This window comes from Labeo rohita, chromosome 1 (assembly GCF_022985175.1).
Source record: "Labeo rohita strain BAU-BD-2019 chromosome 1, IGBB_LRoh.1.0, whole genome shotgun sequence".
Taxonomy (NCBI): Eukaryota; Metazoa; Chordata; class Actinopteri; order Cypriniformes; family Cyprinidae; genus Labeo; species Labeo rohita.
The window spans coordinates 46483351-46495790 of NC_066869.1; the positions used below are offsets into that span (position 1 = coordinate 46483351).

Sequence of the window (12440 nt, forward strand, 5' to 3'; positions counted from 1 at the left end):
AAATGACAAAACACAACATAAAAGTTTGCATTGCCAATCTTATGCATTACTAGACCTTTCTTTTGTGCCAAGTAAATTGGCTGCAATTTTGATTGGCATATGCTTTGTGGCCATTATGCAAAATGAAACTGAACTATAGGATATAACAAGTTAAATGTGTCGTGCACTGCATACAAATGGCAAAAGATTCTTTTACCGAATTACACTGCCCTCTATGGGCATCTCTCTCTCTCTCTTTCTGACTCTCTGTCTCTGACTCTCTCTCTCACTGTGCCTCTCTCTCTCTCTCTCTCTCTCTCTCTCTCTCTCTCTCTGACTCTCCCTCTTTCTCTCACTGTGCCTTTTTTTCTTCCTCTTCTTTCTCTCTCCGATTGTCTTACCATCGCCATCACCCTTCAATTATGCTGTTGCGTAAAATAAGATAGAGAGAGGGCAGTGTGCGAGCAACATATTGTGCACGAAGCTCTTATTTTAAGTCCTCTCATAAATATTCCACCCTGCCCCAAATTTACAATTGATCTGACGACAGTACAGCAACAGTGAGCCAATGGAAATCCAAGTTCCACTAGTTGAAACACTAGTTAAGATGGCAACACATCTCCAAAGACGGATTTATGGGAACCTCTTGCCAAAACAAGAATAAAAAAAATAAATACAGAAATATGAAAACAGACAACACTGCATTGGAGGAACCAGAGATCAGCGAAGAAATCACATGTACATCCGGCAATATACAACGCGATACCAGCCGTACCACTCACAAGCGTCTCGGGGATGCGTACTTTGCGCGTCCGTTTCTGAGAAAAAAGGATAGACTGCCTTGCTTGTGGATACATTTCGTTTAAAACGGACATTGCACTCGTTGGATTTTGGCAGGGAATGGCAATGCACATCAAGACAAATTCCTAAACTTGCGTTTTCCTCTTTTCAGCCTGCTGACCGTCACGTTTCCAGGGAGAGTTTGCGATACCCAGGCTGATCACGAACCACTTCACGGATTATTATACAGTCGGGCTAAAGAGGGACCGGTGTCTTCAAGGTTATGGATTGGCCGTGCTCATGATGTGTTCGAATTTACCACGTTTAAGCGGGTAAGAAACATGGATTGTCTTCCAAAGCAAAGCAAGCAATCTCATAGACGAAGCCCCGTTTTGCTGCGGCTGGAGCTGTCCGTGGTGCTGAAACGCAGTTATCGCGCTGGCATAGAAAACTGCCTCTTGAACACTTGTGTCGGCGTGTGAAATATTCAGTTATGTATGCGTTACACAACTTCATATGTGCTTCACAAGCTTCGGGCATTAGATTTAGGAGCCTCAGTTATGAGGCATTACGCGTTGCTTTGGAAAGACCGGCTTGGGTGCGCGATGAATGAGCTGTTTTGTGATGAATCGGCTTAGTTATATTGTTGTTTACTTACGTATCGTTTTTTTTTTATCCAATTTATGGGTAATCAACGTGACCGGTGTAGACTTTCGGATCGTATTATAGCGACTTATGTGCTGTATCTGTGAGTGTGTGTGTGTGTGTGTGTGTGTGTGCGTGTCTTTGTGCGTCCAAGTGTGTGTTTATGTGGGAGAGAGGGGGGAGAAAGAGAGTGAGAGAGAGAGCGGGGTTGATTAGCATGAATACAAATGCTTCTACACAACAAAATGGTTTAATATAGTATTGTTTGCTCCCTATCAAGATGGAATCGGGCTATAATCGATGACGTCGCCTTTTGCTTTTAATCAACTCGCGTCTTTGTCGCCTGAGGGATGAGCTATGACTGTCACATACAGCATCAAACGGAGAAATTCAACATAGGGGCACCTTTGTGAAACGTAGATGTGTCGTGCACTCCGAGGTTTAACTTCGATACTCGTTGGGAGTTGATAAAAACTGAAGCCGTCGGATATGTGGGGTGAGTACGGGGAATATTATTTGCATTGGGGTATGGCAAGGGTCTCTGGTTTAAGACGAAAAAAAAAATCACTTACGTGATATGTTTTAAAGCGATTTGCAGAGTGACAGTGATATGTAGATTTGCTCATCTGTCTCGTTCAGCGGCAGATGTTCAAGTTGGAAACCATGGAGATGTCGATTTGTTCAGTGCACGAGCAACTGGCTTTACGTTTTGCCTCTATGAGTTGAGATGCCGCCGGATAATATGTTGGAAATGCATTTCCCAAATTGCGCATTGGAGAGTATTTCTGCCAGTCGATTTAAATTTCAAAAGAGCAAGAACGTTTTCTCTCTCTTTTCCCCCCCTTCGTTCTCCCCTCTGTGTCTTTATAAATGTGCCTGAATGCCGTAATGAAAAGAAATGTGATTGTATTTGAAATATCATGGGCATTACATAATATACATGATGTGTTGTATTGAATAAATCAATGCATTCGCATAGACGTCGGTGACAGAGTTTGGTACGAGACCATATTAAACACAGATAGCCTAAAAATAATAGTGAAGCCATTTAGGACCTCTTGCATTGCAAAGTTTAAGCTGAAGAACACTGCACATTGGTTATTCATGTCAGAATCTGCTTTTGCATTAGGTAGGAAGAGTTTGCTTTACATAAATGGGAAGGATCCAGCAAATTTGTCTTTGAGATCATGTTCCTGTAACATTTTTGGATTGCCCACCATTTAATGTGGGTTTTCAGATGTAGAGATTGTATGTCCATGTAACAGACATTCATCACGTCTTTTCCTTTTCTAGATGACACCCCAAACTGCAACTGCACTACCGTGAGCTGGGCCATTCCTGCACAAGAAAATGCATATCTGGATACTGAAAATAATATTGCTGGTTGCCACATCTCTGAGTCTGGTTGAGATGTATGACAATTATGGGGAGATCTGTAGGAATCTGTGCACTTGCGACGAGAAGGAAGGCATTCTGACGGTCAGTTGTGAGAACAGGGGCATTGTGCGGCTGTCGGAAATAAGCCCTGTGCAGTTTTCTATGTACCATCTTTTGCTGACAGGTAATTTGCTGAAAAGACTGTCTGTCAATGACTTCATCAACTATACCGGAGTTACCATTTTGCATTTAGGTAATAATGACATATCTGAGGTGGAGACGGGGTCATTCAATGGACTCCAGGGATTAAAGAGATTACATTTGAACAATAACAAAATAGACATTCTTAGGGACGACACTTTCGTCGGACTCGAGAGCCTAGAATACCTTCAGATAGACTATAATTTTATTAGCACTATTGAGCCCAATGCGCTGAGCAGGCTTCATCAACTGACTGTGCTGATTCTCAATGACAACTTGTTGTCCTCTCTGCCCACGAACATTTTCCGGAACGTGCCCTTGACGCACCTGGATCTTAGGGGCAACCGCTTGAAAATGTTCCCTTACATTGGCCTTTTGGAGCATATGGACAAAGTAGTGGAATTACAGCTCGAGGAAAACCCATGGAATTGTTCTTGCGAGCTGATTGCGCTTAAGGCTTGGCTGGAGAGCATCGCCTACACAGCTCTGGTGGGGGAGGTGGTTTGTGAGACTCCTTTCAGGCTCCATGGCAGGGATCTGGATGAGGTCTCAAAGCAGGAACTGTGTCCCAGAAGGGCCATATCAGAGTACGAGATGCGCCCTCCGCCCCCGCTCAGCACCAGCGGCTATTTTCAGACCACGCCGGCGGCCGTGACCGCATCGGCCACGTCTTCGGCCGTCCTGCGGTCCTCATCCAGGCCGACCAAGGGCACCCGCCAGTCCAGCAAAACCAAGTCCAAGCCCACTTCTCGAATCCCGGCCAACCCCTACAACTACGGGCCCATCATTGCTTTTCAGACCAAATCTCCCGTGCCTTTGGACTGCCCCACCACCTGTACATGCAATCTGCAAATCTCCGACCTGGGGCTAAATGTCAACTGCCAGGAAAGGAAGATCGAAAACATCTCAGATCTGAAGCCCAAGCCATACAATCCTAAAAAGATGTATCTCACTGGGAACTACATCCCTGTCGTGCGTCGATCTGACTTTGTGGAGGCTGAGGGACTGGATTTATTGCACCTGGGAAACAATCGGATAGCACTCATACACGACAGAGCCTTTGGGGATTTAATTAACCTACGTAGGCTGTACTTGAATGGCAATTTGATTGACAGACTCACAGCAGATATGTTTTTTGGGCTAAAAAGTCTGCAGTACTTGTATTTAGAATATAATAAGATTCGAGAGATTGTAGGTGGCACCTTCCGCTTTGTGCCCAACCTTCAGCTACTTTTCCTCAATAACAATCTTTTAAAAACGTTGCCAGGAGGCATCTTCTCTAGTCTGTCTCTCTCCCGCCTCAACCTTCGCAGCAACCACTTTCAAAACCTGCCTGTGAGCGGAGTTCTAGACCAGCTGAAAGCACTGGTTCAGATTGACCTGTTCGAGAACCCTTGGGATTGCTCCTGCGACGTGGTTGGCATGAAGATCTGGCTGGAGCAGCTGAACACCGGGACGGTGGTCAATGATGTCAAATGCGTGACGCCCAAGCGGCTCACGGGACAGGATATGCGCGTCGTCCCGTCCGAGCAGTTGTGTCCAGATTACTCTGACGTCATCGTGTCCACCGTGGTTCCTTCCGAGGAGCCTTCGGCAGACAGGATCACCACCACGGAGACGCCCCAGAGGTTTAACACCCCTTCCAGTAATGTTCCTTTGTCTGTCCTCATTCTCAGCCTCCTTCTCGTTTTTATTATGTCGGTGTTTGTGGCAGCCGGCCTGTTTGTGGTGGTGATGAAGAGGCGTAAAAAGTCTCAGAGCGACCGTACCAGCACAAACAACTCAGACGTGAGTTCCTTCAACCTGCAGTACAATCTCTATAGCAATCGCTCCGTCCCCAAGGTCAAGGCCCCAGCGGGCCACGTCTACGAGTACATCCCCCATCCGTTAGGTCACATGTGCAAAAACCCAATCTACAGGTCCCGGGAAGGGAACGCTGTGGAGGATTACCCCGATCTACACGAACTCAAGGTCACCTACAGGAGTAATGCCGACGAGGACCAGGAGGTCACCTTGAGGAGCCCCAATTACACGGTGAGCACCATTGAGCCTCGCGAGCAGCCGTCCCCCGTTCAGGACGCGGAACACTTTTTCCGAGGGATCCTGGAGCCGGATAAATCCCCATCGACTGCCGGCAGCAGGTTTGAGTATAAGTACACCGGCCCCGTCCCGTACACGTACCAACCAAACTTCGACGTCAGGCGCCAGTTCTTACATCCTGAAGGAATACGAGAGACTATGCTATATGGTACAGCGCCAAGTACTGTCTTTGTGGAGCCCAATAGAAATGACTATTTGGAACTAAAGGCAAAACTTCAAATAGAGCCGGACTACCTCGAAGTTCTTGAGAAACAGACGACACAGAGCCAGTTTTAAACATTGGTCTATCTATAAATGCAGTAGAAGCATTTTTCCCCCTTGTACTGACTCAAACTGGAGGGTGCCTTGGCACAATATACACCAACTTAAAGAAAAAAAAAAAAAAAAAAAGATCCAAAACCTTCAGTGGGGTGTGCCGAACTATGTTACTTTAATTTCAGAACCACATGGCATTACAGAAATAACTAAGAATGAAACTAAACAAATAGAGCTCGCGGAACTTGGATGAAAGCACGAGTTGTGATATAAAACTGGCGATGCAAAATCTATTTTTTTAAGTCGATGATTGAATACGCATAAATCTAAGTGTACAGGTTAATCTCACCCAAATACATTTTCAGGAATATAATCATACAAATATTGTGAATTTAAGAGGGTCGGGGAGGGGTTTCACGTACAAGAACAAAAGAAGCAGAACAAAAAAAAACATACTTTCTGACAGAAACACTATACAGCAGCGCATCCAATCGAGCAGGACAATTTCTCTGCTTTAGTCTGTAAGTAAGTACTGTATTTATTGGTATACTCTTTGCCATGTATTTTCAACATTTTTTCAATGCTCATCAATATTATGTGTGTCATGTCCCATGATTCTCTGTACGAACATTTTGTTTGTAGTTTCCGATCACTTACTGTAGCTTGCATTGTACAAGTGGCTTTTTTTCAGCAGTGGCACACCCCAATGTCGAAGAGAGACTTTGCATCATTTAACGATTTCAAAGGAAAAGTGTCTTTGTATGCTGTCTGCACTTTTTTGGAAGATGGAAGGCCACAGGGTCTTCCCAGCTAACATTAGAAGAAATATTATATATTAAAAATGAATATGTGTATTCATTCTTAATATGTATTTTTAATATGTTATATCAAAATTCATAAATAATAATTGAAGTAATAATTATGTTGTGTAATACTGATATTTTAATGTAACACCTATTTTTATACAAGCATTCGCAATTCTCTTTCCCTTATCGTTTTCATTGTTTTGATTGCTTTGCACTTATTGCACTATATTGACCAAAATATGTTTATGTCATCAATAAATATGATGTCCGGTTCTTATAGATCTTTGTTGGAAATGAAACCCAGCTTGATTACAGCCTTCACCAGGTAACCAACAATTGCAGGCCCATTGTAAGTTGACAGGAGTTAATTCAATAGCTCAGATCAATACACCAAGCCCGCTACTTGGCGAACCTCTCGACTCAGGTAGTTTGTATGTATTGGTTCTGCTCACAAACCCCTTGTCCTTCAAGCAGGAGAGCAGCGCACACAATACGGTGCTAAATGGGGTCAACTGTTCTTACGGTGTGGGAAACGACGAGAAATCGATAACAGCTATTCTGCCTTATGCTAATAATAGAGCTAAACTACTATTATGAACAGGTGAAATTATAGCATTCTAGCAATATGCAAGCAGATGACTTCAAAACGAGGGTTTGCATCGAACGATCACAACCTCCATTTGGAGATTGCTAGTTGTTTAGCAGCCCTTGGATCGATGGATTATTTCGATGCTACTTTGATCTTTAGAGGTGCTTTAAAAGAACTTCGTCATTTGCCCTCCATACCATGACGGACTAAAATATTGGTACGGCTGTCTCTGCCGATGGATTTTTAAATTGCTGTGTCGAGTGTTGAGAGGAAGCTGGGAGGGAAGCTGACCTGGCCCTCTACTCAATGATAAAGAGGTCTGCTTTGTACCCAGTGCCTCGCTAGGCTCAAGGGTCCTATTCCACTTTGAGCATGATGTGGATCTTTTTATAGCTGCGGAAAATGAAGGCTGCATCTGAGGATGAGGGGCTTGAATAATTTGGGTAACCTGACAACTTGTCTTTATAAGCTGAAGAGGGCGAGTCGCAGCGTTGTAAAGCCACAAAGGGGCTATTATGTGAGGACCGACCTTGACATGCCGTTACACGCCGATGTGCTGCTGAGGGATGTTAATGTAATTAATAACGTGCAAGAGTTGATTGTCAGCTGACTGTGCCTTTTTTTTTTGTTTTTTTTTTTTTTTTTTTCTTACCATGCTTAACCATGTAAACTTATTTTTGTGTTTTGGATTTGTGTACCATTTTTCTGTATTTTTTAGTTAGCAACTCTGGATTAGCAGGCATAAATCAAACTTTGTGTGTTGAATCGAAACAGCATCTTCAGAAAACATAATTGGAGTCTTCTGGATCTGTCTCCTGGGTTCAAGCTCTACAGCAACAAAGCTTCATTTGCATCCATCTGCGCCAAGGATATCTGCATCGGAAGGTCAAATGCCACGGGTGCCGTTCTTCCAAGGTTGTCTAAAAAACCTGAAATTGTTGCATGTTTAGGATGCAATCCAAAATTGTGCAGTATTGTACTGAACGCTCCCAGTCTCATCACCAAAATTATCTCCATTTTAACGCATGCCCGTTCCTCTTACCATTAGCCAATATTGTTTTTGCCCACCGAGCTAATGTGCGCTCTGAACCAAAGGATATTTTCAGCAGCGAGGACTGCATTACCCGTTTGGTGGCACAAAAGTAAGACAAAAACATTAGTTGCATACTTCCAAATCTACAAATCGCAAATGATGCCTCTTAATCGGCATGATGGGGTTTGGGAGGGGCCGTCAGGGGAGGCTACGATGTTTAATTTCCCCACTGATTATTTCACTTATCCCGTTTTAGGGGGGGTCACTGCAGCAGAGAGGACCTGGGAGGGAGATGGCATGCGATTGACGACATTTGCAATTGAGTTCAAGGAGGTTTGGCTAATTGAGAAGGCAGCGATGATATCTGACAGGCACCAATGAGTCTGTTGATTAGTTTAATCATGGTATTTAATGGAACTCCTTGAGCCGTGGGGAAACGTTAAAGTGCGATAATTTTGCAGGTTGGGAGTCATTTTAAGCCTCTGTAACAATGCTAGTATGCCGTCTGGCCTGGAGATGTTCAATGTCTTGTTTGCTATGTATTGCTAATTTGTTTACACACCTTTTCGTACGGATTTTCTGAATGGTTTAGTTATTTATTTGTGCATTTCCTTTTTGATTTCTGTCGTTATGCAATTCTTTGGCTCTGTGGGTGTTTTTGAGAAGGTTAATGAAATGTTTAGCATTACATGCATCTCCACAGGTCTGTCACTGCTGAGTGGTGATGTTTGTGTCTTTTGAATTTTTTTTTAATATTGTTTCTACACTGAAAAAAAAGGCCTAAATTTAAGATGTATTTGAATTGCATAGAAAATTTCCATCCATTTGGATTACACAATTTTAACATAAGCTAAAAAATGTAATGTGATACATAAATGAAAACAGTCAGGTAAGTGTTCTGCTTTCAAAATCAAATAAAATGATAATAATTAAAAACAAAACAAAACAAAAAGTCTTAGTTTAGTATTGACAACTAGCATCTATTTAGGTTTTAGTTTTAATAATCTTATTTGCAAAATACATAATGCACCAGCATGAATCAGTTAACTGTAAAATCAATATGGCTAGCTATGGAACAAAAACAAAATTTGTTTCATTTATGTATGATTATGTATATCAGTTTATTAGTTTATGTTAAAACTGGGTAATCCAAATGAATGGAAATGCTATATGCAGTTCAAACACATATATTCTAAATTTAGCCCTTTTTAGTGAGCTTTTATTTTATGTACTCTTATATTCAGGATATTGTTATTACTCAGGACATTTTCTTTTGTGCAACTGAGGTTATGTAGGGCATGCTACGTAATGCAAAACTGGAAATATATTGCTTTACTTGCTCAAGCTATGCCAAGAGCTAATGGAGATAATTGCACATTGAATGGTTTAGGGGTTTGTTCCTGCCCGTGTTTATCCTTAAAATCAAGTGTTCAGTACTATCCAGTCGATTTGGACAGTGGACAAGGCCTAAATTGGGCCTCAATGGGCCCCTAGAAGCATATAAAGTGGTTTATAAAGCTAAAATATTCAGATTGCATGCTTCATCCATTCAAACGAATAAAGCACGCTGCTCGTAGCCAAGTTCTCGGATGCTGTGAGAAACAGTTAGCCATGCTTATGGGCTGGTAACTGGCAGTGGTCGCCATAGCAACTAGACACCTGTTGGTTACTGGCTAATCCAAGGGAAATTACCATAAACATGGCTAACTGTGCCTCATACAACTGCATTCATATTCCTCAAATGACACCCGATGTGGCTTCATCTTCGCGGATTGTTGTGGAAAATTGTTTTAATTAGTATGTTTTTGGTGAATTAGCAGTTTTAAACTGGTAGAGAAATGAGCGTAACAAAGAGACACCAAAAAGGCCCCTCTGCAGGAGCTGCAGGCTGTTTTATGTGCGAAAACACGACTAATTTGTTTTCGTCTCAACTCCCTCTAGATTTCATTGGGCTAAACTAACAACTGAAGCAAAGAGAATTAGAAAGGAAAGCCTGATGTTGACGTCAACGCAGCTATGCTGTTCTCATTTCACGAGAGCTAAATATAATTTAATGTAGGTCAGCGTGAGTTTGGAGATTTCTGGTTTACCTAAAACTTGTGGATGAATATTTGTCCACCTGCAGTGTTTCCTTGCATGAAACTCCGTCCACCTCTTCCTGTCGAAGAAAAAGACGCAAAATTAGATGCGAAAATGAATGCAAACGTGCAGTTCTCTTACAAACCTTTGACTATCCTCAAGCGTTTTCTCAAGAGCGGATTATGTTGCTGTTATTTATCGGTTACTTAATATAACATTTTAACAGCTTGTGTGAATAATTCAACATGTTATTTATTGTTCTGTTCCATGTAATGGCAATATCCCCTCTTATGTGTGGGAAAATGATCTCATTAGTATTTGTAAGCATCCTACAAATAAAACTTTACAGATGAATAAAATGTTTATGCATCCTTCGAGATTCTTACAACATTAAATGTATGTAATTAATAGGCCAATTTTATGATATTCCTAAAATGAAATTAATTAGAGTTAATCACATTTGTTTTGTAAACAAATATAAATGAGATCACCCTCACATAGTGCGCCTGATATAACCTTATGCTTTTATGTGTGATTTCATCCTGCAGCATTATAAAATATATTCGGGGTTCAACAGACCACTATTGTATTTCCTTATCAGCACCGGTGCCTGTGACACCCTGATGGGTTGTGTGTTGGTTTAGACTTCATGCTGTATTTATTACCGTTTTTTTTTTTTATTTGTTTGTTTACAAAACTGCACCTAGCGATAGGCAGCCACAGTAACCCTGTCGTTTGATAAATGGCAAGCGTTGCATTACCGACTCCCTGCATCTCAGCCCTTGTGATGTCTGGCCAAAAAAAAAATAATAATAAAAATAAAAATACAACAGGCTGATGTATCACTCCTTGAGTGTTTCAAGCCGTTTAACAACAGGCCTTACATCATAGTCACAGAACAGCCAAAGTCACATTGGGTGAACTTCCAGGGAATAATGTACAAACATGTTTTCTGATGTCATGTACTGTATGTGTACTGCTGATTGATGAACTTATACCTGTAATTTTCCAGCAGCCGCTGCATACAGTGCTAAGCTCTTGTGTTTATTCCAAGGGAACACATAAATACTAAATTTAAATGCACTGTAAGTCACTTTGAAGAAAAGCTCCCAATGCATACTCTAATGTAAAAGGACAGACTGTAAGGATCCAACAGCACTGTCTCATTCAATTTGTATTTGATCAGTGATTGTGGGCGGCTGGAGTGCAAACAACTAGTTTTTTTTTTTTTTTTTTTTTTCCTCCCATGCAGTCCATTTCCATGTCCCCATCAAACAGTATATATATAAAAAAAAAAAAAAAAATAAAAAAAAATAATAAAAATAATAATAATAATAATAATAAATAAATAATATATTACACTTAGAGCTGGCAAACAATTAATCGCATACAATTATTATGTATATATAAATACAAGCACATTAATGTATATATTTAAGAAATATTTACAAGTATATGTATTTATTATAATTTTTATATAATTTATATTATATATAAATAAAAATATTTTGTACATAAAATGTTTCTCTTAAATATATACATTAATTTGTGTGTATTTTTATATACATAATAATTACACACAGTGCACATACATATATTAGGCAAACTCAAACTTGTTTTGTATGCGATTAATCGTGATTAATCGTTTGACAGCCCACTCACAATTTTAAAAGATGCAAATTATATCTGTTAGTTTACTTTTACACACAGTCCAAATTAAATAAGCAGGGCACATTTATGTCATTGCAGTAATTGGCTGTGAAATTTTGCCCTTTTTTCTTTCTTTCTTTCTTTTTTTTCCCCTTCTAAAATAGAATATATTCTTTCTTTGAAATATATATATATATATATATATATATTTTTTTTTTTTTGTATTGCACTGCATTTATGTCAAGATGTTTTGTAAAGTGCAAGCCTCTGAACATTGATGCACTGTCATTTCTATGGGTTGTCATTTCAAGGCTTATGGGTTGTGCTTTGCCTAAAAATTGCTTCTGGCTCCAATTTCCTATTCAGCACAGACATGTGCAGATACACACACAGTTATGTGCACATATCATGCTGGATTGAAACAAAATCTCCATACAAAACAATGTGATTTCATGCATGACTCATGCCCATTATATGGAGATGGGTTCCTATGGCAGATACAGAGCTGATGTTTTTGGCTATTGTCATTTCGTCCTTCTTTCTTTCCTTTGCAATCCCAGAAAGAAACACGTTTCATTTACGTGTTTCAGCCGAAGCTCTATTTGCTGTATAATTCATCCTGTGTGATTTTGCTCATCCGGTCGTTTTGTCTTGCCCTGGTTTTGCTGTCTCTAGCAGAAAGCACAGCAAGGAGCTACAACGATGATCCAAATTGAGGCTCTCAAAGAGAAACAGGGTGCATGAGATAGCATGTCTAATGAAGTGCTGGTGAAGAGACACTGTAATTTCCTGCTCGTGTGAGACTGATGTTGTCTTAATGAAGATGCTACAGGAAAGACAAAGTAAAAGATATAGCGAAAATCATGTTTGGCTTCTTTCAGGCTTGTGCAAACGGAAACGGAAAAGAAGGATTTTTTTTCCCCCAAAAGAAAAAAAAAAAAAGAAT

The 12440-nt window shown here is 40.7% G+C and overlaps 1 protein-coding gene across 2 annotated transcripts; it reads left to right on the top strand.

Annotated features, from left to right (window-relative positions):
* Positions 1 to 371: 371 nt before the first annotated feature.
* LOC127171844 (SLIT and NTRK-like protein 5) lies at positions 372 to 6422 on the top strand. 2 transcript variants are annotated; one of them, XM_051120795.1, is made up of 3 exons: positions 1177 to 1254; positions 1685 to 1900; positions 2698 to 6422. In XM_051120795.1, exon 3 carries the CDS (start codon positions 2755 to 2757, stop codon positions 5356 to 5358), a length of 2604 nt encoding a protein of 867 aa, XP_050976752.1. In that variant the 5' UTR covers positions 1177 to 1254; positions 1685 to 1900; positions 2698 to 2754; the 3' UTR covers positions 5359 to 6422. The 2 variants fall into 2 exon arrangements, with proteins under 2 accessions (XP_050976743.1, XP_050976752.1); XM_051120786.1 differs by lacking the exons at positions 1177 to 1254; positions 1685 to 1900 and adding an exon at positions 372 to 1091.
* The last annotated feature ends 6018 nt before the right edge of the window (positions 6423 to 12440 follow it).